The 26,983-nt window shown below is 43.9% G+C and overlaps 1 protein-coding gene across 2 annotated transcripts in view; it reads left to right on the top strand.

The window, feature by feature from the left end:
- Positions 1 to 26,983, top strand: part of LOC115477466 (inositol 1,4,5-trisphosphate receptor type 2) — an 801,768-nt gene that overhangs the window by 545,421 nt on the left and 229,364 nt on the right. For both annotated transcript variants that reach the window (XM_030214365.1, XM_030214364.1), the window contains exons 38-39: positions 2,611 to 2,798; positions 22,257 to 22,440. In XM_030214365.1, the coding sequence (XP_030070225.1) occupies positions 2,611 to 2,798; positions 22,257 to 22,440 (372 nt within the window). The remainder of the gene's footprint in view (positions 1 to 2,610; positions 2,799 to 22,256; positions 22,441 to 26,983) is intronic.

Raw genomic sequence — 26,983 nt, 5'->3', positions numbered from 1 at the left:
ATTTTTGAGCATGCCTGTAAAAAAGGCCTCTTTTTCCCCCTGAAAATGGACATGTGGCAAAATCAAAATTGCCGTGCCTCCATTTTGGGTCTCTGACCTTACTGCCAGCCATAGACCAGCGCTAAAGAATTTGGGCGGTAAGGACTACGTGCGTCCGCTGCACACGTCCAAAAATAAAAATTATTTTTCATAAGCACGTAGCGGATGTGCGCCAAAAATGAAATTACCGGAAGAGCCTTGTGGTAGTCGGGCAGTAAGTTCATTTTGGCGTGCGTTGGGCGCACTTAGGCGCCTACGCGGCTTAGTAAAAAGGGCCTTAAATCTTCCATTGCTCCAGGTACAAAACACTTAGACCTATGGCACTATGGGCGCATTAGCATTTTTAACGTGCGTAAATGGTTTACACTTGTTAAACGCTAATGCGCCCATAGAAATGTATATGCGCATTAGCGTTTAACGTGCCTTCAATTTACAGGCGCGTTAAAAATGCTAACGCACCTTAGTAAATATACCCCTTTGATATTGAGTCTACTATGGACAGAGAAATTATTTGTATATAACATGTAAACCTCTTTAGTTGTACCATAGAAAGACGATATATCAAATGCATGATCGATACCCATACCCACAATGGGAGGGACTGGACTAGGGTACAGAGGAATTCTGCTTTGTGTTCCAGCTTCACCTTCTCTGTTCCATATAAATGAAAGGAGGGGGTAGGCTAAATAACTCCCCTTGGGCATAGTTTGGGGACCCCTGGAGGGTTATTTTTGTTGTTGTTGTTGTTGTTGTTGTTGTTGTTATAATTATTAATATTATTATTATATTTTTTAGTATGATTCTTTGTGGATTTTATTGGCTCTGTTTATTATTGTGAAAAGCTGAGTACCTGACCTATATTTCTTCATGTTAGGAGCCTAAGGGCCCTGTTTACTAAGGTGTGCTAGTGTTTTTAGCGCACGCTAACGCTAGAGACACCCATAGGAATATATGGGTGTGTCTAGTGTTAGTGCATGCTAAAAACACTAGCATGTCTACAGCGTGGCTTAGTAAACAGGGCAAACAATCCTGAAGGGTTGTGCTGAATGAGTTAATAACAAATGTTAAAGCAAAAAAACCCTCAGAAACCAAAGTATTTACCAAGGTCTGATCAACAGGACATTAGTATCTATATAAGATTTTTTGTCCGTGATCTAGTCTCTTTCATAGGGTTTTTTTTCACTCTTTTTGTAAACACAGAACGCCCATACTCAAACCTTGTATTTCAAAGCAGCATTTCTGAGTATATAACAGTATTTCTGAGTAAATACACTTCAAACAAGCCAGAGCTAAAGCATAGATTAATTTAGCTTATAATTTAGATGGCTTGATGACCCCACTCCAACTGTACATTTTGTCAATGGGGCTCAAAACGTTTCACCTACTTCAGGGCTTCATCAGGAACCACCAATTTAATCATAGTAGGGGTATATAGCAGGAAATTGATACCCCTACTATGATTTAGGCTTGCATGCACAACTTAATTTAATAATTGGCTGTTAATTGATTTATTGAAAATACTAGTTTATTATATTTCAGTAATTCCCTGTTAGAGGTTCCCAAATATCTAAGGCTAAAATCGGGTGAACAAATTAATTATTTGACATTAGCAAAGGTATTAGGGGTCATTTTGGATTCTCAACTAACAATGGAAAATCAGATTAATAACTTTAGTAAAAAAATCTTTTTTTACTTTCTGCCATTTTTATCCAGAGCATTTTCGACTGTTAGTTCAGATGATATTGATGTCCCAAGGTGGACTATTGTAGTGTGTTGTATGTGGGTATTACTCATAACATTAGAAATAGAATTCAACTTTGGCAGAACACAGCGGCGAGAATGATTTTTTGTTGCAAAAGGTTTGATCATGTGACCCCGCTATTGAAGGATTTGCATCAGCTGCCTATAGATGCTTGTATTGAATTTATTTATTTATTTCATTTATATTCCACATTATCCCAATAGATCAGATTCGATGTGGCTAACAACTTAGTGTGATTAACAATATAAAAAGTAATGCCAGGATAGTGTACATTAAGTAGTAATAACAAAATAAATGAGGGTTGAGTAATTACAATATGTAATATAGAAATGCATGCTAGACAGAAAGATAACAATTTATAGTCATCCATATATAATAACAATTAGAATGGAACTGAGAAGTTGATACAATTAGGGGTTTAAATTATTTGGAAGATTTGTAGTATATAATTGAAGTTATATTAGTTGTTGTTTTTCTGGATGTAACCCGCTTTGATTCCTGGTTGATTTAGGTGGGATATAAAAACAGGAATAGAAGAGAAGAAGCTGGATATCGTATACACAGGCGAATACATCCAGACCAAGGGAATCAATGAAGGTTAATTACGGAGAAAGAAAGACATTAAAATGTAAAGGAGCTAAAACTGAACTTTGTGGAACTCCACAGGGGGAGGTGTAAGGAAGAGAGGAAGTAGCATATCTGTAGGCCTGATTAGATCCACTATATCATAAGAAACACTCTATCCATTCGTAAGTGACTGTAGGTAATGGCAGTCAACCTTATCAAATGTGCATTTGTCTTCCATACAGGTGGTTTCTCAGGGCAAGACTCAGATAAAGTAGCAGCATCCACGTCTGACATTCAGTGCCTTTTGGACAAAGAAGGAGCATCAGAACTAGTTATAGATGTTATAATGAGCACCAAAAATGATCGGATTTTTTCTGAAGGAATTTTGTTAGGCATTGCCTTACTTGAAGGTGGAAATACCCAAATACAGGTATGATTAATCATTTATTACTTTTAAAATTGTTGCATATATAAATAATGTTGATCTCTTGTGTTAATTTTTTGACTGTCTTAGTGCGTTTAGAATTCAATAGCAAGTATAAGAAAATCAAATATGGTAATAGCCCCAGAGTCCTATTTTTTGTTAATTTTGGGTGTTGCTGTCCTCATCATTGTCAGAAACCTGCTTAATCCCTACAATATGGGCCATGGTGTCTCACAAATAATTTGAAATGATCAATTTAGACGTTTCAAATTATACATTTGTTCAGCGGTGCTCTACATTTAGGGGTCCTTTTACTAAGGTGTGCTAACAAATTTAGCGCATGCTAATGATTATTTATTTATTTATTTGTTGCATTATCATGTGCTAAACGATAAAATGCCCATAGGAATTTAAAGGGTGTCATCATTTAGTGTACGCTAATCAGCACACGGTAAATCCATTAGTGAACCTTAGTGAAAGGACACGATGTACACGATGTCTGTGTATATCATTACTATACATTCAGTTAACTAACTGAATGTATAGTAATGATATACACAGACATCGTGCTGATACATATAAGCACTGAATATTGGCCACTATATACATAGATTGTATGTTTTGCCATGCTGCCTGAGTAATAACTAGTTTTGACATGTTGAGCAATTTCTATACCTGGGCGCCTGCATTTACATGCCAATTGCATATGTAAATGTACAGAATACCAGGGCTTGCGAAGGTAAAAGTACACTTACATGCTAACCCCCTGAATTCTATAAATGGTGCTAAAAATTACATGTGCAAATCTGGGCATGCACCCAATTTGCATGCACAATTTAATTGAATAACAAGTCAATTATCGCCTATAATTGGGCTCTAACAATTAATCACTGGTGTTAATTGGCAGTAATTGAAATTTACATGTGTAAATTTACTTGTGGATCCAAATGGGAACTGCGATCATGGGAAGGTTATGAGCTGATCAGGGGCATTCCCACAATCTATGCGCTCTGTTAAAATAAAGGGGGATATGCACCTAATATAGGCGCAGGGATTTTCACCAGGTTTTCGTTAGTGCAAATGGTCACACCTAAAAATAGTTGCAGTTCCCAGATGTAAGTGCTATTGTAAAAACAGTGCCTAACTTTGAGCACTTTTTATAGAATAATGCTAAACTCTGTTTTTTTTCAGCATCTATTTTTTAGGCACCATTTATTGAATTTAGTCCTAAGTGTAATCAAAGATCTAAGTACTCTTCTGTAATAGCGTGCTTAAGAGGCGTAGCGTGTAAATGCAAAGGAGCTTTCATATGGGTAGAGAATGGAGGAGTGGAGGAGGTGGCCGGTTCAAATCCCACTGAATAGGTAGTGGGACCAGGCAGGGATGCCCTTTGTCACCACTCCTTTTTGCCCTGTACATGGAGCCCTTGGCGGTGTTGATACGGCAGCATCCAGATTTTCAGGGGATTGAGGTTGGGGGGATAGAACATCGAATTGCGTTATTTGCGGATGATGTGTTACTTTATGTGGTGGATCCTGAGCAGACATTGCCTGTGGTTTGGGGGATGTTTGAGGAATTTGAACGGTACGCTGGCCTAAGCGTTAATATAGACAAGAGTGAAATATTGGGGATTTCGTTGCAACAGGGGGGGAAAAAAGTAGATTGAGAGCACTGTTTGCGTTTAAGTGGGCCAAGCATCATATTAGGTATTATTATTATTAGCATTTGTATAGCGCTACCAGACACACGCAGCGCTGAACACCTGACATAAAGAGACAGTCCCTGCTCAAAAGGGCTTACAATCTAAAAATACAGACAGACAAGACAGTTACGGGTGAGGGAAGTACTGGGTGAGAAGGAAGGAAGGGACAAGGGAGGGCAACTGAGTAATGACTAGGAGTTAAAAGCAGCAGTGAAAAAGGTGGGTTTTCAGCATAGATTTGAAAACAGGTAGAGATGGAGCTAGACGTATAGGTCCAGGAAGTCTATTCCAGGCATAAGGTGCCGCAAGAGAAAGGAACAAAGCCTGGAGAGTAGCAGTAGAGAAGAAGGGGGACGACAAGAGAGATTTGTCCAGTGAGCGGAGTTCACGGGGAGGAATGTAGGGAGAGATGAGAGTGGAGAGGTAATGGGGGGCTGCAGAGTGGATGCATTTAAAGATCAGTAAGAGAAGTTTAAACTGTATGCGGAAGCGGACAGGGAGCCAGTGAAGTGATTTGAGGAGTGGGCTAGTGTGGATATAATGATTCTGGCGGAAAATAAGTTGTGCCGCAGAATTCTGAACAGATTGGAGAGGAGAGAGATGGCTGAGCGGAAGACCAGTGAGTAGTAAATTGCAATAGTCCAAGCGAGAGGCGACAAGGGTGTGGACAAGGGTTCTGGTAGCGTATTCAGAAAGGGATTCAGATGCCTATGGACTTGGGTAGGGTGTATAGTCTCAATTATGGGAAGATAATAGATCAAATTCAGGGGGAGTTGTCCCGATGGAAGGGATTGTGGCTTTCGTGGTGGGGACGTATGGCAGTGGTGAAAATGAATGTGCTGCCTAGATTGTTATTTTTGTTTCAGGCGCTTCCAGTTGTGGTTCCGAATGAGTATTTAAGCAATTGCAGGGGCTGGTGGGACAGTTTATATGGGGGGGGGGGGGGGGTAGGCATCCCCGTTTGGCTGGACAGGTGTTATGGGGAGCTCCTGAGAGGGGGGTAGAGCAGTACCCATTCTCGAATGGTACTATATTTCTACCCAATTGAGGATGATTATGGATTGGGAGAGGGGGATAACTAAGCCTGCTAGTCAGTTGGAGCAATCGTATAGCCCGCACAGGCTGATGAGCTCTTACTTATGGACTACTGAAGGAATGGGAGTGGTCCTGGCAGGGATACCGAATCCGTATGTGAGGCACTTGATGGAGGTGTGGGAAGGTGTGAGGAGGAAATGGGGCAGTCAGGCGGGGTGTCGACACTGGCACCCTTGAGATGGGAGCCAAGATTTGGAGTAGGGAGAGGAAATGTTAGTTTTGTACGGTGGGAACAAGCAGGGATTGTGAATTTTCGGGTGTTATTGCAGGGGGGGGAGGGTGAAGAGTTTTGAAACGTTGTGTTCTATGTATAGTTTATCAGGGAAAGATAAATTTCCATATATACAGATCCAACACTTTGTGGGGAAATTGGGTTGGAAGGGAGGAAATCCACAGGAGGGGGAGAGTTTGCAAAATGTATGGCTTTTGCTCAAGAAGGTGCCCAGACCAATATCAGTGATATATAAATTTTTGAGGGGACACGATCCTAGGCCGTTTGGTTTTGAGGGGGCTTGGGAGGAGGATTTAAACTACCGCTTTTTTGATCAGGAGTAGGAAATTATTTGTCGGGAGGTGCGTAAGGCCTCAGTATGTGTCTTGGTGCAGGAAAATGCATATAAAGTTCTATCCAGGTGGTATTACACACCGGAGAGATTGAAGAATATGTACCCCGGTGCATCGATCTGTGTTAGAGGTGTGGTTCACAAAAGGGGTCTTTTTTGCATATATGGTGGGTGTGTCCTGGGGTGGTACCTTTTTGGCAAGATGTTATGAAAGCATTAGTGAAGTTAGTTGGATGATCATTGGTATGCAGCCCTATAGTGTGTCTCATGGGATTATACAATGAGAGGGAATCTTGGGAGGAGCGGAAATGGATGCGCTGGGGGCTGGCAGCTGCTAAGTGCCTCATAGCACAGTATTGGAAGAGGGTGGATCCCTCAACATTGAGTGATTGGAAACGCAAATTAGGTCAGTTAATGCAAGTGGAGCGATTAATGGCTCACCGCAGAGAGGGGGCATGGGGACATAAGGGAAGATGGGCTCGCTTACAACAACAATTGACAAGTATTTAGGTTAATGGAATCTTATTAGAGGGGGAAGGGTTGGGGGGTGGGGAGGGAGGGAGAGAGTGTCCCAAAGAACCATGGGGTGCTCAAATTGAGTGGGGGTTGGAGAGGGAAGGGGAGGGGGATGTTGTATTATAGGAGTACAAGGTTTAGTTGGGGGTTGTTGTGTTTTGGTGATGATCTTGTTATTTGTTGCAGTGGGTACATAGTAGTGGAGTACTTATAAGCCCCTGCATGGGCAAATGTGAGCGAGATATGCTCTTGTTATGGAGTTTTGCAAAATGAAAAATATTTTAAATTGAAAAAAGATGTTGACACTGTTTTGTTGTATGGTTGTAAATCAAAACAGTGTCAACATCTATTCCTCTTGATGATTGACTATATTGTTACTGTTTGCCAATAAACAGAGTTATAAAAAAAATTAAAGAAGAAATTAAAGACACTCCTATGTCAGGAGGCAAAAAAAGAAAGAAATTGAGCTGGATTTTCAGCCAGCTTAGCAACTACAGTAAGGAGTCCTTTTACTAAACTGCGCTAAAAAGTGGCCTTAGCATTTCCTGAGGCAAGTCTGTCCCACTCACTAAGGCCATTTTAGTGCAGCCAGAAAATTGCCTAATTTTCAGAATCCACTATTTAAATAATGGGAATCAATCTAAGGATTCATAAATCCAGTGCTTTTTTTGTAGAAAAAAAGGTGCCGGTACTCATTGTGGGCGGGGCCACCACATATGGCTCCACCCCTATGATAGCCACACCCCTTATACCAGCCATGGCGCATATAAACAGATATCATTGAAAATATATTATACTAGTATAGAAGAAAAAAAATAACATGATTATTTTCATTATAAATAATTTCTGTAAGCTCTTACAGCTCCAGTATATCCAGTGCAAAATAAGACAGCAGATGTAAATTCTCAAATTGGACATATTCCAAACACTAAAATGAAAATAAAATGATTTTTTTCTACCTTTGTTGTCTGATGTCTTTGTTTTTCTGATCATGTTGGTCCAAGTCTCTGATTCTGCTGCTCTCTGTCTGTTCTCTTAACTCCCTTTCCAGGGCTTCCTTTCCATTTATTTCTTTACTTTCCTCCTTTCTTCTTCATTTCTTCTCCTGCATCCATAAGTAAAAGCTGGGTCCTCCTCCGTGGAATTGACTGGAGGAGGTATAACGTGGATCCAGTTTTTGCCTATTTTCTCCATCCATGTGCAGTTTTTCTCCTCTTCCCTTTGCCTCATCTCCATCCATGTGCATCTTCTTCTTTTTTCTTTTCTCCCCTCCATCCATGTCCAGCACTTCTCCTCTCTCCTCCCCTCCACCCATGTCCAGCACTTCTCCTCTCTCTTCCCTCCCCTGTATCCATAAAAAGCAATAATTCTCTCTCCCCTCTCCTCCATCCAAGTCCAGCATTTCTCCTCTCTCCCCACCAACCCCTCCATGTCCAGCAATTCTCCTCTATCTCCTGCTCTCCCTCTCCATCCATTTCCAGCATTTCTCCTCTCTTCCCTGCCCTCCCATCCATGTGCATCTCCTTCCTCTCTTCCCTCCCCTCCATCCATGTCCAGTGATTCTCCTCTGTCCCGTCCTCCCCTGCCATCCATGTCCAGCGATTCTTCTCTTCCCCCTGCCATCCATGTCCAGCAATTCTCTGTTCCCTGCTCTCCCCTCCCAGCAATGTCCAGCAATTCGGTTCCCTACCATGCCCTCCCATGTCCAGCAATTCTGTTCCCTACCATGCCCTCCCATGTCCAGCAATTTTGTTCCCTTCCCTCCCGTGTCCAGCAATTCTGTTCCCTTCCATGCCCTCCCATATCCAGCAATTCTGTTCCCTTCCCTCCCATGTCCAGCAATTCTGTTCCCTTCCCTGCCCTCCCATGTCCAGCAATTCTGTTCCCTTCCATGCCCTCCCATGTCCAGCAATTCTGTTCCCTGCTCTCCCCTCCCAGCGATGTCCAGCAGCTCTCCGTTCCCTGCCCTGTCCTCCCAGCAGTTGTCCGTTCCCTGTCCTCCCCTCTCCCATGTGCAGCAATTCCTGGACTAGTCAGCAGCGCGAATGATGCAGGCAGCGATTGAAAGAGGCTGCCTGCATCGTTCGCGCCTCTGCGTCTTAAAAAAAAAAAGTAAGTGCAGGTCTCATCAGGAGGGTCGCCGGGGGGGGGGGGGGGGGGGGCAAAAAAAGGTGCCGGTACGCCGTACCGTTGCAAACCGGCACAAAAAAAGCACTGCATAAATCAAACACCAACACGCATGGAATCCTTAAAACAGTGCACAAAACAATACCACTCTATAGTAATGCAAAAATTGCTTACATAGGAGGAAAAAGCCTCAACAGACTCTCTACTACTAGCATATTTTAGGTAGTACTGGAGTTCTTGCTGTCATCATTGGCAAGAAACCTCCTAAATAACTAACAAGATTCAAAAACTTAACTTAAAAATGCTGAAGCCTCTCTGATAAAGAATGTTCACGACCAACAATGGCCGAAGTTTTGACAGCCTACTTCAGGGTCCGTGAAGCAATCAAAAACAGAACGCCATAACAATGACTGCTCGTAAGGAGGAACAGCCATTGTTATAGAGTTCTCATAGAAGTGACAGAGTTTCTTCCCTATTGATAGATCTTCACTGGTTGCCAGTGGAGGCACGAGTGTTCTTCAAGGTGTTCATATTAGTGTTTAAGATCCTTCATGGGTCTGCTACGGCTTATTTGTCCAATTGAGTACAGATGTCCAATAGGAATAGGGGCTTACTTGATAATTTTCAACTACGCTTCCTGAGTCCTCATGGTCTAAAATATAAGACTGTATTTTCAGCTAGTCTCTTTCATCAAGCACCAGCCACTTGGAATTCTATACCTTTAGCCATGAGGAAGATTCAATATTTGGGGTTTTTTTTTTTTAGGAAAGCTTTAAAAACCTTAAGTATGTAAGTATTGCCAAACTGGGACAGACTGAAGGCCTGTCAAGCCCAGCATCCTGTTTCCAGCAGTGGCCAATCCAGGTTACAAGTACCTGGCAAGATCCCAAAACAGTACAATACATTTTATGCTGCTTATCCTAGAAATAATCAGTGGATTTTCCCCAAGTCCATTTTGATAATGGCTTATGGACTTTTCTTTTAGGAAGCTATTCAAACCTTTTTTAAACCCCTCTAAGCTAACTGCTTTTACTACATTTTCTTTCAATGAATTCCAGAGTTTAATTACACGTTGAGTGAAGAAATATTTTCTCAGATTCATTTTAAATTTACTACTTTGTAGCTTCATTGCATGTCCCCTAGTCCTAGTATTTTTGGAAAGAGTAAACAAGGGATTCAGGCCTACCTGTTCCACTGCACTCATTATTTTATAGGCCTCTTATCATAGCTCCCCTCAGCTTTCTTTTCTCTAAGTTAAAGAGCCCTAGCCACTTTAGCCTTTTCTCATAGTGAAATCGTCCCATCCCCTTTATCACCCTTCTCTGTACCTATTCTAATGCCACTTTCTTTTTTGAGTTGCTTTGACCAGAATTGTACACAATATTTGAGGTACGGTCGCACCATGGAGCGATATAAAGGCATTATAACGTCCTCATTTTTGTTTTCCATTCCTTTCTTAATAATACCTAACATTCTATTTCCTTTCTTAGCCACCGCCGTACACTGAGCAGAGGGTTTCAACGTATCATCAACGATGATACCTAATCCCTTTCCTAGTCGGTGAACCTTGCATTACGTAGCTATAATTTGGGTTCCTCTTTCCCACATGCATCACTTTGCGCTTGCTCACATTAAACATCAGCTGTCATTTTAAAGAAATTTTTTATGTAATATGGATTTTATTTTTAGGAATATAGGTATAAGGAATTGTATTTTCTAAACTGGTATTTGTTAGCTCACAGGGTTTGCCTTGTTCTTTCTCTTTTTTGTGAACTGCGTTGTGTCAGGAAAAATGTCAGGAAGTATTTTTTCACGGAGAGAGTGGTGGATGCTTGGAATGCCCTCCCGCGGGAGGTGGTGGAGATGAAAACAGTAACGGAATTCAAACATGCGTGGGATAAACATAAAGGAATCCTGTTCAGAAGAAATGGATCCTCAGGAGCTTAGCCGAGATTGGATAACAGAGCCGGTAGTGGGAGGCGGGGCTGGTGGTTGGGAGGCGGGGATAGCGTTGGGCAGACTTATACGGTCTGTGCCAGAGCTGATGGTGGGAGGCGGGGATAGTGCTGGGCAGACTTGTACGGTCTGTGCCCTGAAAAAGACAGGTACAAATCAAGGTAAGGTATACACAAAAAAGTGGCACAGTGGGAGGCGGGGCTGGTGGTTGGGAGGCGGGGATAGTGCTGGGCAGACTTATACGGTCTGTGCCAGAGCCGATGGTGGGAGGCGGGGATAGTGCTGGGCAGACTTGTACGGTCTGTGCCCTGAAAAAGACAGGTACAAATCAAGGTAAGGTATACACAAAAAAGTGGCACATTTCTTGGGCAGACTGGATGGACCGTGCAGGTCTTTTTCTGCCGTCATCTACTATGTTATATCCCTCTAGGTTGTTGTGGTCAATAAGAACTCTATGGAATGTAATAATGCTAGCATTAAAACCTTCCATTAACATGCTTCCAATACATACAAATGATTTATCACCGCTTAATGCATTGGCCTCAAGATGGAGGAGTAGCCTAGTGGTTAGTGCAGTGGACTTTGATCCTGGGGAACTGAGTTCAATTCCCACTGCAGCTCCTTGTGACTCTGAGCAAGTCACTTAACCCACCATTGCCCCTGGTACAAAATAAGTACCTGAATATATGTAAACCGCTTTGAATGTAGTTGCAAAAACCTCAGAAAGGCGGTATATCAAGTCCCATTTCCCTTTCCCCCATTACAACATAGCACTAGGTTTGAAGTGATTTATTTTTAACTTCTCTACTCCCTTAGGTATAAAATCTCTAAAACAGAATCCTTACCCATGCTTAGAAATGTTTTTTCTTTTCTTTTTAAAAAAATCTAATGATACTATGAGGGGCATAATTGAACGGGGCGCCCAAGTTTTCCTGAGGACGTCCTCGCAGGATGTCCCCGCGAAGGGGCGGGGAAACCCGTATTATCGAAACAAGATGGGCGTTCATTTCTGACCATCTCTGCACTATCTGGGTAGTGCCTTGTTGATGCAGGTAGATGTAAGGACTAGCCGGAAGTTTTATCCTGATTCCGCACAGGTACCCACATTAACTCAGTGGATAACTTAGGACAGCTGTGTGCTCAGAATCAGCGCTATCTGGATAACTTTTGATGGCCAGAATATACCCAGATGTTCAGTGCTGAATATTCAGATATAGATTTAAACATTGCAGTCAGTGTTTGAAGTCAAGATTGACTATTGTGTTTAAATATGGAGGGCCAAGTTTCTAGATTTTAGTTTTGGTATAACTTTGAAAACATAGTGTTTGAAGTTAACATTGACTATTGTGTTTAAATATGGAGGGTCAAGTTTCAAGATTTTAGTTGTGGTATAACTTTGAAAACATAAATATAATATTTGGGTGTGCAGTTGCATTTCTCCACAAAGGCCATACCTGTGGTTTTCCCCATTATTTCTAAAGCTGAGGATTAATTTTATAAATCACTGAAGAAATAATAGTGTTGTATATGAGAGGTTATTATTTTTTTATTTTATGGAGGTGTCCAGCAGACGTTTATCAGATTTTTGATAGAATGTTTTCAGCAATTATCTACAAAACCCCCCATATCATCAATACTATAAAAATGATAGCTATACTTTAAACAAAACAGTTTAAGAGCATGTTCATATCAAATGAGACTGCCAGAGCTGCAGAATGAGGGCGTGTACTTACCCCCTGTTTACTATGCTTCGCTAATGCCAACACAGCCCATTCACTGCTGCTAGCGTGGTTTAGTAAACAGGGGAGTTAATGTCTTCAGGTAGATATAATCATTGCACTTGCAAAAAACATTTATAATACTACAAAGACTGCATTGAAAAGAAGGTAATTTCAAAATAAATTAGCTTGATGTAAAAATGTTCCAAGAGTCGATGTCTAAGTATCCTGACATGGACCATGCTTTGCCACAGTTTGCATGCCAAAAATGGAATTACCACCCGGGGCATGCGGTAGCTGGGCAGTAGTGCCAATTTGATGCGCGTTTGATATGCGTGGCGCCTATATGCCTTAGTAAAAGGGCCCCATAATTTTTTTATTCAAATACTGTTTTTGTTCCTCCCCCCTTCACACATCCACAATCCTTTCCATAAAGAAATATTTCTACTCCCTTTCATCCTCATTCTAAGACCTCTCTTTCCAGAGTCTCCTTTCAGTTGAAAGAGGCCCAGTTCCTGTGCATTTGTACCTTAGAGATGTATTACATGTTTCTATCATATCTCCCCTATTCTGCCTTTCTTCCAAAGAATGTATATTTAGATCTTTAACTCTGACCCATAACCAGTAGTTCCCAACCTGTGGACCCCAGGAGTCTACAGAACATAGAAAAAAGATTTTTTTTCATGCTGGATTGGGAGTGGGGGAATAGTTAGAGAGAGAGACTGGGGACTGGCTGGGGGGGGGGGGAGAGAGAGTGGCTGGTGGAAACTGGAGGAACAGAGAAAGAAACTGGTTGGAGGGGGAGAGAGAGAGCGAGCGAGACTAATGGAGACAGGAAAGGGAAGGGAGATAGAGGACTTATAGGAACAGGCTTGGTGCTGAAGTGAAGAGGGTCCAAGACGAGTGGTGGGAATAAACTGGGGATCCTTGAATTTTTTGGAGGTTAATAAGAGGACCGCACAACTAAAAAGGTTGGAACCCTGGGCAATAAACTATTTTGATAGCAACCTTCTGCACAGACCCATCTTGTTTATACCCTTTGAAGATATGGTCTCTAGAATTGCCCACAGTACTCCAAACGAGGTTTCACCTCTGTTTGCTTGCTAGACATTTCTCTCCTTATGCAGCCAATCAGCCTTCTGGATTTTGCTGACACCTTTACTTACCTGTTTACCCACATTAAGATAATCTGGAAATGGGAATGACTGAGATGGTTAAATCACAAGAGGACTGTGAAAAATTGCAAGAGGACCTTGTAAGATTGGGAAAATGGCATCCAAATGGCAGATGAATTTAATGCGAGCAAGTACAAAGTGATGTATGTAGGGAAGAGGAACCCAAACTATATAATTACATGATGTAGGGTCCACATTAGGAGTTATTGCCCAGGCGTCTAAGAAAGTTGATAGAAGTTTAGGAATTATTAGGAAAGGAATGGAGAGCAAAACTGAGAATATAATGTCTTTTTATCACTCCTGGAATATTGTATGCAGTTTTGGTCACCACATCTCAAGAAAGGTATAGTGAAAGTAGAAAAGGTACAGAGAAGGGCAATGAAAATGATAAAGGGGATGGGACAACTTCCCAATGAGGAAAGGCTAAAGAGGCTAGGGCTCTTCAGCTTAGAAAAGAGACAGCTGAGGGGAGATATGATAGAGGTCTATAAAATACTAAGTGGAGTTGAATGGGTAGACATAAACCGCTTGTTTACTGTTTCCAAAAATTCAAGTACTAGGGGGTATGCAATAAAGCTACTAAGTTGTAGATTTAAAACAAATCAGAGTAAATATTTCTTATTCAACATGTAATTAAACTCTGGAATTCATTACCAGACAATGTGGTAAAAGCAGTTAAGATAGTATGGTTTAAAAAAGGTTTGGACAAGTTCCTACCAGAAAAGTCCATGGAAAAGATGGACTTAGGAAAATCCATAGCTTATTCCTTAGATAAGCAGTATAAAATCTGTTTTACTGTTTGGGATCTTGCCAGGTACTTGTGACCTGGATTGGCCACTATTGGAAACAGGATATTGGGCTTGATGGACCTTTGGTCTTTCCCAGTATGGTGACTCTTATGTTCTTATCTTCTTACCACTGGAAAGCATGAGCTAAATACTACAAAAATACTCTCTTCCCTCTCTTCCATCCATCCAGCATCACCCCCCTCTTTTCCCCCCTCCTCCTGTTGAGCATTGCCCCTTCTCTCCTCCTTTCATATCCAGCATCACCCCCTCTCTTTTTCTCCCTACCCATCCCCACCGGTTCAGTATCGCCCTCTCTCAGTCCAGCATTCCCTCCTCATATTTACCTACATTCTTTCAGTTGGTGCTACTATGTCTCTGGGCCTGCAGCAGCATTAAACGAAGCACTAGCAATAAGCGTTGGGGAGCCTTCAAGCCTATGTGCTCATGAAGGCTGTGCTGGTCCCATCCCCTCTGACATAGATGGAACACATTAGAGGGGCAGGACTAGCAGGCACTGTTCCTTCTAAGCTGCGCGGGAGTCTTCCAACAGCATTGCTGCCAGTGGGGGGAGGGTGATGCTTCAATATTATGGTTTCAGTCTCTAGGGACAAGCAGGTTCCCTGGAGTCCAGCAGAGCTTGCCTGCCCCTCACTATTGAAAATGTGATTGTGAAACAGCTCCCCCCCCCCCCCCCCCCACCAACTGGCAGCAATGCTCCTGGCGGACTCCTGCTTGGTTTAGAGGAAATAGTGCTAGTATAATTTGGTATATGCATTTTTATAAATCGCTTCATGTAATCTCGCACTAAACTATGAAGGGTTTTAAAAGTAGATAAAAGTTTAAACTCAGTCATTGCTTATTTGGCAGCTGCTGGAGCAGACACAAAAGAGGTACCACACCTTCCCATCTGGAAATTTCAAATGTCATTTTTGTTACTGTATTCTGCATTCTCCGAGGACAAGCAGGCTGCTTGTTCTCATTGATGGGTGACGTCCACGGCAGCCCCTCCAATCGGAAACTTCACTAGCAAAGGCCTTTGCTAGTCCTCGCGCGCTCATGCGCACCGCGCATGCGCGGCCGTCTTCCCGCCCGATCCGGCTCGTGTTCGTCAGTCTTCTTTTGTCCGCGCTCGGTACGGTCGTGTTTTCGCCGTGTCGTGCCCCGCACAGTCGACCTCGCGCGTTCTCTTCGTGTTTAAAAAAAAAAGCAAAAAAAACATTCTGTATGTGGAAAGGGACTCTTCGGTCTCTTTTCCCCCGATATTTCCAGCTTTTTCGCCCCGGTAAGTTTTCTTTCGTCGTCGGGGTAGGCCGCTTTTAGGCCTCGGGTCGAAGTTTTCTTCCCCTTGTTTTTGTGGTGCCTTTTCCGCCATTTCGACTTTTGATCTCGCCGGCGTGATTTTTCCGCCCATGACATCGAAGTCTCCCAGCGGCTTCAAGAAGTGCACCCAGTGCGCCCGGGTCATCTCGCTCACTGACAGGCACGCGTCGTGTCTTCAGTGCTTGGGGGCTGGGCACCGCCCACAGGCCTGTAGTCTGTGTTCCCTTTTGCAAAAGCGGACTCAGGTAGCGAGATTGGCCCAGTGGAAAGTTTTGTTCTCGGGCTCTTCGTCGACATCGGCACCGGGGGTATCGAGTGCATCGACGTCTTCAGCGTCCAGACCTTCATCCTCGGCCGCCAGTGCATCGAGTGCATCGAGGCATCGGCCCTCTGCATCGGCGCTGAGACATCGGACAGCTGCATCAACGTCGGTGGTACCGGAACCTCGTCTGCTGATGTCGTCGGACGGTGGTGCTTCATCTGGAGTGCAGGTGAGGGCTGTCCATTCCCCTGCTGGTGGCGGTGAGCCTTCGGGTGGGTCTCCCCCTACCCTGAGGGCTCCTGCGGTACAGCCCCCCCGAGACCGACCTCCTTCGGCCTAGGCCCCGAGGAAGCGACGGCTGGATTCTACGTCCTCCTCGTCGGTGCCGGGAAGCTCCGGTGACATGCTTCGTTCCAAGAAGTCGAAGAAGCATCGTCATCGGTCTCCTTCCCGTGTCAGCACCGAGAGCTCTGGGTCGCCGAGGGAGTCGGCACCCAGTAGGCATCGGCACCGAGAGGACCGCTCACCCTCTGTTCAGGAGGTGTCGATGCGCTCCACTCTGGACAGCCCGGAACAGCCTCCACGCCCGGAACAGGTTCTGACGTCGACGCCTGCATCGACCTCCATGCCTTTCTCTGCAGCCGCTCTGAACGAGAGCCTCCGGGCTGTTCTCCCAGAGATTCTGGGAGAGCTGTTGCGCCCTACCCCTCCGGTACCGGCGGTGCTCCCGCGCAGCTTGCGCCACCGGTACCGTCGAGCGTGGCGCCGGCTGGTCCATCGCCCGGGGTGAGGTCTCCGGCATCGGTGCCGCGTGCGGTACCGGCTGCCGTCGCCTCCCAGGAGGGCTCCCCGACTACGTCGGCGGAGGGAGCTTCGCCGATGCGGGCGAGGGAGTCTACCTCTCGACGCCCCCATCGTGGACGTGGCTCCACAGAGTCGAGTCGGGCACGGTTGCAGACACAGGTCCGTGAACTTGTGTCTGACACCGAGGGTGAGGCCTCGTGGGAAGAGGAAGAAGACACCAGATATTTCTCTGATGAGGAGTCTGAGGGTCTTCCTTCCGATCCCACTCCCTCTCCTGAGAGACAGCTTTCTCCCCCCGAGAGTCTGTCTTTCGCTTCCTTTGTCCGGGAGATGTCTACGGCCATCCCCTTCCCGGTGGTTGTGGAGGACGAGCCCAGGGCTGAAATGTTTGAGCTCCTGGACTATCCTTCTCCACCTAAGGAAGCGTTCACTGTACCCATGCACCATGTCCTAAAAAAGACATTGCTGGCGAACTGGACCAAGCCTCTAACTAAACCCCACATTCCCAAGAAGATCGAGTCCCAGTACCGGATCCATGGGGACCCAGAGCTGATGCGCACACAGTTGCCTCATGACTCTGGAGTTGTGGATTTGGCCCTAAAGAAGGCTAAGAGTTCTAGGGAGCATGCTTCGGCGCCCCCGGGCAAGGACTCGACTCCTTTGGGAGGAAGGCCTACCATTCTTCTATGCTTGTGGCCAAAATTCAGTCCTACCAGCTTTACACGAGCATACACATGCGGAACAATGTGCGGCAGTTGGCGGGCTTGGTGGATGCGCTCCCCCCTGAGCAAGCCAAGCCTTTTCAGGAGGTGGTCAGGCAGCTGAAGGCGTGCAGAAAATTCCTGGCCAGAGGGGTGTATGACACCTTTGATGTTGCGTCCAGGGCCGCTGCTCAAGGTGTGGTGATGCGCAGACTCTCATAGCTGCGTGCCTCTGACCTGGAGAATAGAATCCAGCAGCGGATTGCGGACTCGCCTTGCCGTGCGGATAATATTTTTGGAGAGAAAGTCGAACAGGTGGTAGAGCAGCTCCACCAGCGGGACACCGCATTCGACAAGTTCTCCCGCCGGCAGCCTTCAGCATCTACCTCTACAGGTAGAAGATTTTTCGGGGGAAGGAAGACTGTTCCCTACTCTTCTGGCAAGCGTAGGTACAATCCTCCTTCTCGACAGCCTGCGGCCCAGGCTAAGCCCCAGCGCGATCGCTCTCGTCAGCAGCGTGCGCCTCAGCAAGGCCCATCGGCTCCCCAGCAAAAGCAAGGGACGAGCTTTTGACTGGCTCCAGCAGAGCATAGCCGACATCCAAGTATCAGTGCCGGGCGACCTACCAGTCGGGGGGAGGTTAAAAGCTTTTCACCAAAGGTGGCCTCTCATAACCTCCGATCAGTGGGTTCTCCAAATAGTCCGGCACGGGTACACCCTCAATTTGGCTTCAAAACCTCCAAATTGTCCACCGGGAGCTCAATCCTACAGCTTCCAGCACAAGCAGGTACTTGCAGAGGAACTCTCCGCCCTTCTCAGCGCCAATGCGGTCGAGCCCGTGCCATCCAGGCAAGAAGGGCTGGGATTCTATTCCAGGTACTTCCTTGTGGAAAAGAAAAAAGGGGGGATGCGTCCCATCCTAGACCTAAGGGCCCTGAACAAATATCTGGTCAAAGAAAAGTTCAGGATGCTTTCCCTGGGCACCCTTCTACCCATGATTCAGCAAAACGATTGGCTATGCTCTCTGGACTTGAAGGACGCCTATACGCACATCCCGATACTGCCAGCTCACAGACAGTATCTGCGATTTCAGCTGGGCACACGTCACTTCCAGTACTGTGTGCTACCCTTTGGGCTCGCCTCTGCGCCCAGAGTGTTCACGAAGTGCTTGGCTGTAGTAGCAGCGGCACTTCGCAGACTGGGGGTACACGTGTTCCCATATCTCGACGATTGGCTGGTGAAGAACACATCCGAGGCAGGAGCCCTGCAGTCCATGCAGATGACTATTCGCCTCCTGGAGCTACTGGGGTTTGTGATAAATTATCCAAAGTCCCATCTTCTCCCAGTGCAGAGACTCGAATTCATAGGAGCTCTGCTGGATTCTCGGACGGCTCGCGCCTATCTCCCAGAGACGAGAGCCAACAACTTGTTGTCCCTCGTCTCGCGGGTGCGAGCGTCCCAGCAGATCACAGCTCGGCAGATGTTGAGATTGCTAGGCCACATGGCCTCCACAGTTCATGTGACTCCCATGGCCCGCCTTCGCATGTCATCTGCTCAATGGACCCTAGCTTCCCAGTGGTTTCAGGCTGCTGGGGATCTAGAAGACGTGATCCACCTGTCCACGAGTTTTCTCGAATCCCTGTATTGGTGGACGATTTGGTCCAATCTGACTCTGGGACGTCCCTTCCAAATTCCTCAGCCACAAAAAGTGCTGACCACGGATGCGTCTCTCCTGGGGTGGGGAGCTCACGTCGAGGGGCTTCACACCCAAGGAAGCTGGTCCCTCCAGGAACGCGATCTGCAGATGAATCTTCTGGAGTTACGAGCGATCTGGAACGCTCTGAAGGCTTTCAGAGATCGGCTGTCCCACCAAATTATCCAAATTCAGACAGACAACCAGGTTGCCATGTATTACGTCAACAAGCAGGGGGGCACCGGATCTCGCCCCCTGTGTCAGGAAGCCGTCAGCATGTGGCTCTGGGCTCGCCATCACGGCATGCTGCTCCAAGCCACATATCTGGCAGGCGTAAACAACAGTCTGGCCGACAGGTTGAGCAGGATTATGCAACCTCACGAATGGTCGCTCAATTCCCGAGTGGTGCGCCAGATCTTCCAAGCGTGGGGCACCCCCTTGGTAGATCTCTTCGCATCTCGAGCCAACCACAAAGTCCCTCAGTTCTGTTCCAGGCTTCAGGCCCACGGCAGACTGGCATTGGATGCCTTCCTCCTGGACTGGGGGGAGGGTCTGCTGTATGCTTATCCTCCCATACCTCTGGTGGGGAAGACTTTGTTGAAACTCAAGCAAGACCGAGGCACCATGATTCTGATTGCTCCTTTTTGGCCGCGTCAGATCTGGTTCCCTCTTCTTCTGGAGTTGTCCTCCGAAGAACCGTGGAGATTGGAGTGTTTTCCGACCCTCATCACGCAGGACGAAGGGGTGCTTCTGCATCCCAACCTCCAGTCCCTGGCTCTCATGGCCTGGATGTTGAGAGCGTAGACTTTGCCTCTTTGGGTCTGTCAGAGGGTGTCTCCCTTATCTTGCTTGCTTCCAGGAAAGATTCCACTAAGAGGAGTTACTTCTTTCTGTGGAGGAGGTTTGCCGTCTGGTGTGACAGCAAGGCCCTAGATCCTCGCTCTTGTCCTACACAGACCCTGCTTGAATACCTTCTGCACTTGTCTGAGTCTGGTCTCAAGACCAACTTTGTAAGGGTTCACCTTAGTGCAATCAGTGCATACCATTACCGTGTGGAAGGTAAGCCGATCTCAGGACAGCCTTTAGTTGTTCGCTTCATGAGAGATTTGCTTTTGTCAAAGCCCCCTGTCAAGCCTCCTACAGTGTCATGGGATCTCAATGTCGTTCTCACCCAGCTGATGAAACCTCCTTTTGAGCCACTGAATTCCTGCCATCTGAAGTACTTGACCTGGAAGGTCATTTTCTTGGTGGCAGTTACTTCAGCTCGTAGAGTCAGTGAGCTTCAGGCCCTGGTAGCCCAGGCCCCTTACACCAAATTTCATCATAACAGAGTAGTCCTCCGCACTCACCCTAAGTTCTTGCCAAAGGTTGTGTGTCGGAGTTCCATCTGAACCAGTCAATTGTCTTGCCAACATTCTTTCCCCGTCCTCATTCCTGCCCTGCTGAACGTCAGCTGCACACATTGGACTGCAAGAGAGCATTGGCCTTCTACCTGGAGCGGACACAGCCCAACAGACAGTCCGCCCAATTGTTGTTTCTTTTGATCCCAATAGGAGGGGAGTGGCTGTGGGGAAACGCACCATATCCAATTGGCTAGCAGATTGCATTTCCTTCACTTATGCCCAGGCTGGGCTGGCTCTTGAGGGTCATGTCACGGCTCATAATGTTAGAGCCATGGCAGCGTCGGTAGCCCACTTGAAGTCAGCCTCTATTGAAGAAATTTGCAAAGCTGCGACGTGGTCATCTGTCCACACATTCACATCTCGTTACTGCCTGCAGCAGGATACCCGACGCGACAGTCGGTTCGGGCAGTCAGTTCTTCAGAACCTGTTTGGGCTTTAGGATCCAACTCCACCCCCCGAGGGCCCTGTTTGTTCTGTTCCAGGCTGCACTCTCAGTTAGTTGGTAATTTTTTTAGGTCAATCTCAGTTATGTCCTCGCCGTTGCGAGGCCCAATTGACCATGGTTGTTGTTTTGAGTGAGCCTGGGGGCTAGGGATACCCCATCAGTGAGAACAAGCAGCCTGCTTGTCCTCGGAGAAAGCGAATGCTACATACCTGTAGAAGGTATTCTCCGAGGACAGCAGGCTGATTGTTCTCACAAACCCGCCCGCCTCCCCTTTGGAGTTGTGTCTTCCCTTGCTTTGTTTGCTACTTATGGGACTGACGAACACGAGCCGGTTCGGGCGGGAAGACGGCCGCACATGCGCGATGCGCATGAGCGCGCGAGGACTAGCAAAGGCCTTTGCTAGTGAAGTTTCCGATTGGAGGGGCTGCCGTGGACGTCACCCATCAGTGAGAACAATCAGCCTGCTGTCCTCGGAGAATACCTTCTACAGGTATGTAGCATTCGCTTTACTTGTTGTGTGGCAATCTGATAATTCAGCTAACCAACCTCCTCTTTTAGAAAGCCACACTAGCAGCTGTCGGTACTGTAATGCCAACACAACCCATTCATTTAGAATGGGCCGTGTCAGCATTGCCGTGCAGCAGCCATTAGTGCAGCTTTGTAAAAGGGGTCCCCAAGTAAGGCCATATCACAGTAACCAAAATAAGCCATAATACGTTTCATTTTTGGTTCAAATGTAATTACTAGACAAATAAGTAGACATTTCAAATAAGTAAAAAAAAATTTATATGAACTGTAGGAGATTATCATTTAGGTAGAAGTTGAAAGACTTTTTATTTTCTCAATCTTACACCCCTCTATAGTATGCCGTGCTATTGGCTGCCAGTATGCTAACGCCGACACAGCCCATTCACTTTGAATGGGCTGTGTCGGCATTGCCGCCAGTGCAGCTTAGTAAACAGGGGGGTTAATTGTATAGTTTGTTTTTGGTGGTTTTATGTTTTTACACTTTGTGATCTGGTTAGAATGTCATTTGTCAGATTGGTTAAATGTAAGATTGTTAAATAAATGATGCATTTTTATAAAATTGTCTCTCATTTATGAGAAATTCTCTTTAGTAATGCACCAGTAGGCTGTATTTAATAATATTATATTTTTGTCTTTCTAAACTATGTCTGGATTAAATTTTGTTGTAGTATTCCTTTTATCGGCAACTGAATGAGCAGAAAAAATCTGAAAAATTTTTTAAAGTACTTAATGACCGCATGAAAGCAGCTCAGAAGGAAATAAGGGCCACAGTAACGGTCAACACTATTGATCTAGGCAGCAAGAAGAAGGATGATGAGAATGACATGGCAGCATCCGTGCCCAAAAAAAGAGGTAATGTGATTCAGTCAATAACATTACACTATGTAGTGCCAAGACACGGTGGTGTGGTAGTGAGTCTGACACCTATTCACCTCATTTGTAATGGAAAGAACAAAGCAGTTAGCAAAACTTTTCACACATTTCAAAATGTATAACAGTAGAGTCACAAATTAAAACCTTATATGAACTGATGCTGATATGTATGTTTTCCTGGTTTGAATTTACAAAGAGCATATAATATGTGTAGTGTGAAGAGCAGGGATATATAATTAAAGAAAAGTTCCAAACTTTTTATAGGTGTTTTTAAAAATCTGAATTTCCATGTCCACAGTCCAGTGAAGATAAATTTGATATTGATTTGTAAAAGGATGGATTTAACATGGTAATACAAATTGTAAGAATGGCAGTTACTTAGTGGGACAAGCCATCCCTTATGGCTTGTCCAGGATGCATCTTGCTATCTGGAACATATTAAACTCAGATAACCAAATACTTCCTTAAAAGGGAATCTCTTCATTTGAAACCAAAGAAAGCACTGTAGATTTCTGATGAAACTTGGTTCTATGAGGGGTAACCACTCTACCTTTCTAAGTTTCGCAGCTTCTCACACTGTAGATTTCCATACCATAGGTTTTTCTTATATGAATAGCATTACCTCTTACTAGTCTGGCCCAGATCATTGGCATCTCTTAACAGTTCTACTTAGTAGGACTGTTTTCATGCTGGCTAGTCTAGGTCTTCATAGTCTCCTGAGTTTTAACAAACAGACCAGAATTGAATCATATGCCATATTTTTGACAGGCTTTCTACATGTAAATGTAAACCCGGGTTATGCATGGAAAGCATGCTATGTAAAATATATTGTCATATATATTTATAATATAAAGTATAAACAGAGAGTGGTCCAATGTATGCTTTTATACATGTATAAAGCAGGGGTTTTTGGAGTGAAGTTAGGTGGAGCTATGTATATTGTTCAAAATGCAGTGTATACATGCATAACCTGGCAGACATAATGCGTGTATTTACACCTGTATTAGAAAATGTGTAAATACATATATAGATATGTATAGATATATATATATATGCTTTCCATCAGTGATTGCATTTATAATGATTTTAGAAGAGAAAGCATACATATACTTATCCTTTCTAACCTTGTTGCCTTTTACATATATAGAAACTGTATAATTGAAACTGCTCTCGCAATATTCTATTGGGTAGAGGATTTTCCAAAAATTATATTTAATTTAAATAAATGAAACCTCAAGAGTCCAGGGTGCCTACAGAGATGGCCTACCCTTTAACGGACTCATCATCATAGGTTTCCTACCAACCTCCGAAATCAACCACAGTGTAAAAAAACTCCCTAACAGACAAAAAATCACTGTGGCAAAAAAACGGAGGATACACTTTAATGGAAAAATCCACTATCCCTGGAAAATCCAAAAAACTGCAAGAACTATATAGCTAACGTCTTAATAATATGGTTGCACCACATTGAAGTAGAGAAAAAAATGTTACTTGGCTTTTAACATTGAACCCAAACCAACTAAAATCAAATCCAGGAAAGCGTTGACTTGAAGACTACAACTCAAAAAGGTGGCTACCCATCTCAGCTGCCACATGCCATAAGAACATAAGCATTGCCATTCTGGGACAGACCGAAGGTCCATCAAGCCCAGCATCCAGTTTCTAACAGTGGCCAATCCAGGTTACAAGTACCTGGCAAGATCCCAAAATAATACAATATATTTTATGCTGCCTATCCTAGAAATACTCTACTTAATAAGCGGAAATAATCGTGTGTGTTTGTACTCATTAAAGGGAGAGTCTCATACAGTCATAGGGGTCCTCTTTTCTTTTTACTTACCGCCAATTATGGCGTGCCCCACTTTTATGATAAATATAATCATAGACCTTCCCAGCCTCCTCCCTTTTCTTTATTTTAATTTTTTATACTTTTGTTTTTTTTTCTCTTTCTTTTTCTCTTCTGTTCAAATAAGTTCTCTTTTATATGTACATGGGAAGAGCATGATCTTTCACTCAATCTTAACTTTTAGTGTACTACACACCCTTCTGTTGGGATCGGACTTTAAATTTTTAAACTTTTTTTTACTTTTTTTTCAACTTAGGCTGTGCTTCTTTATATTCATATAAATTCATGATTAGCTTAATTATTCCAGTGCAGACTTGTAGAGTAGAGTATATCAGATATAATTGTAATGTAATTTTGCCAGCTAGTTGGATCAGTATCCTAGAAATAAGCAGTGGATTTTCACCAAGACCATTTTAATAATGGTTTATGGACTCTTCTTTTAGGAAGTTATGCAAACCTTTTTTAAACCCCGTTAAGTGAACTGTTTTAACCCCATTCTCTGGCACTGAATTCCAGAGTTTGATTACATGTTGAGTGAAGAAATATTTTCTCAGATTTGTTTTAAATTTACTATTTTGTAACTTCATTGCGTACCCCCTAGTCCTAGTATTTTTGGAAAGTGTTAACAAGCGATTCATGTCTACCCATTCCATTCCAGTCATTAATTTATAGACCTCTATCATATTTTCCTTCAGCCATCTTTTCTCCAAGGTGTAGAGCCCAACCGCTTTAGCCTTTCCTCATAGGAAAGTCGTCCCATCCCCTTTATCATTTTTCGTTGCCTTTCTCTGCACCTTTTTCTAATTCCACTATATCATTTTTGAGATGCGGTGACCAGAATTGCACACAGTATTCGAGTTGCGGTCGCACCATGAAGAGATACAAAGGCATCATAATATCCTCATTTATGTTTTCCATTCCTTTCTAATGGAACGATGACACCTAGATCCCTTTCCTGGTCGGTGACTCCCAGTGTGAAACCTTGCATCATGTAGCTATAGTTCAGGTTCCTCTTTCCCACATGCATGACTTTGCACATTAAAAGTCATCTGCCACTTGGATACCCAGTCTGGTAAGGGAGAATGTATTCATTTGATAGTTCTAAAATCATCTGTATTCAGTGCCTAGTAATCTTGCAAAGTTAATAGGGATGTACATTTGTATTTTTTTTCAGTTCTGTTTTAGTGCATGCTATTTCTTTTGGAGCACATTAAATAGTTCATATTAACATGAATTCATTATGTTATCTCATGTTAGAATGAGTTATTTTTTGTTAGCAATGAAAAGGAGGGCTCCTATCTTACCTCTGTGATGTGACTCATACCTTGAGGGAGGACTCAATTCAATGAGATTTTTCAGCCCTGAGTGTATTGCTGTCAGCTGCGGTTTGTGGCTCCTCCTCTCAATGATGGTAACATCATTGCTCAGTGCCCCTATTCCAGACATAGGCAGGTCTTATTCAAAGGACATGTCAAAAGGGCATGTTCCTTATTACACCCTTTGGATGCCCAATTCCCTCCTTTCTTCTTTTGATGTATTTTGATGACGTTTATATCTTCCTTTTTATTGTTACATGTTGTGCTGAGTTTTGAGAGGTGAAATATACTGTTTGTAGAGGGTGAGATTAAAAGAACACGTTCGGACATGGCGAGGGGGAAACAGTTATGGAAAAAAAAATTTTTTGGTTAGCGATTTGGTTGTATTAGAAATGTTTTCCTTGCTGCCATGTTTGTACATGAAAATAATAAAATAAATGGTTAAAAAAAAAAAAAAAAAAAGAAATATACTGTTTGTTTGTTGTCATGATCATTATAAAACTACAGTATATTTGTTTATTGTAAACAATCATTTTAAAACTGTTTATTGTAAACTTGATATGCATTAAGAAGGTTTACAATCGTATACAAACTATCAAAGGAAACAATGGGAATGAAAAGAAAAAGGGGAAGAAAAGGTGCAGTGTTAACTCCTTGACTTAGTCCCTGATAGTTGTGCCTTAAGATTTTTACTGTTTCTCAGACTCAGGCTGATATACCAGCTACATAAGCTCTAAATTGTCTGCTGATAAATGTAAGATTGCTAAACAACAAATGACACATCTTGTTTAAATGACACATCAGAGGGGCATTTATTGATTTTCAACTGGAGAATTATAGGATTTCAGAACTAGATCAGAGTTCCTGAAGGAAAAATAGAACATAGATGTTGCCATACTGGGACAAACTGAAGGTCTGTCAAGCCCAGTATGCTGTTTCCAACAGTGGCCAACCCAGGTCACAAGTACCTGGCAAGATCCCAGAACAGTAAAACAGATTTTATGCTGCTTATCCTAGAAATACTGTCAAAAATTAATGGGCACTTCTCTACTGAAGAATAAAACTCAAAACTAATAAAAATAGTAGAGGATACACAAGAAATGCAATATGTCACAATCTTATACGTGGGTAAGTCTCATATATGCTTGACGGCTAATGTCACTTCACTCCTCGGTGAACCTATTGCCGTACAATATTATAATCATAGACTCTTACCCTCCGACCTACCAATGCCTAAGTACTTTACTATTCATTTTTATTTTTAACATTATGTGTAAAGGTTAGGCATTATGTTACTTATCTGAGCTTGTTTCTAACGGGTGTGCTCACAAACCCCGACAGGTAGCCTGTTTCGCAATTC

This window comes from Microcaecilia unicolor, chromosome 9 (assembly GCF_901765095.1).
Source record: "Microcaecilia unicolor chromosome 9, aMicUni1.1, whole genome shotgun sequence".
NCBI classification, from domain to species: Eukaryota; Metazoa; Chordata; class Amphibia; order Gymnophiona; family Siphonopidae; genus Microcaecilia; species Microcaecilia unicolor.
The sequence above is the reverse complement of the archived record's forward strand: the minus strand, read 5'-3'. Positions and strand labels throughout refer to the sequence as shown.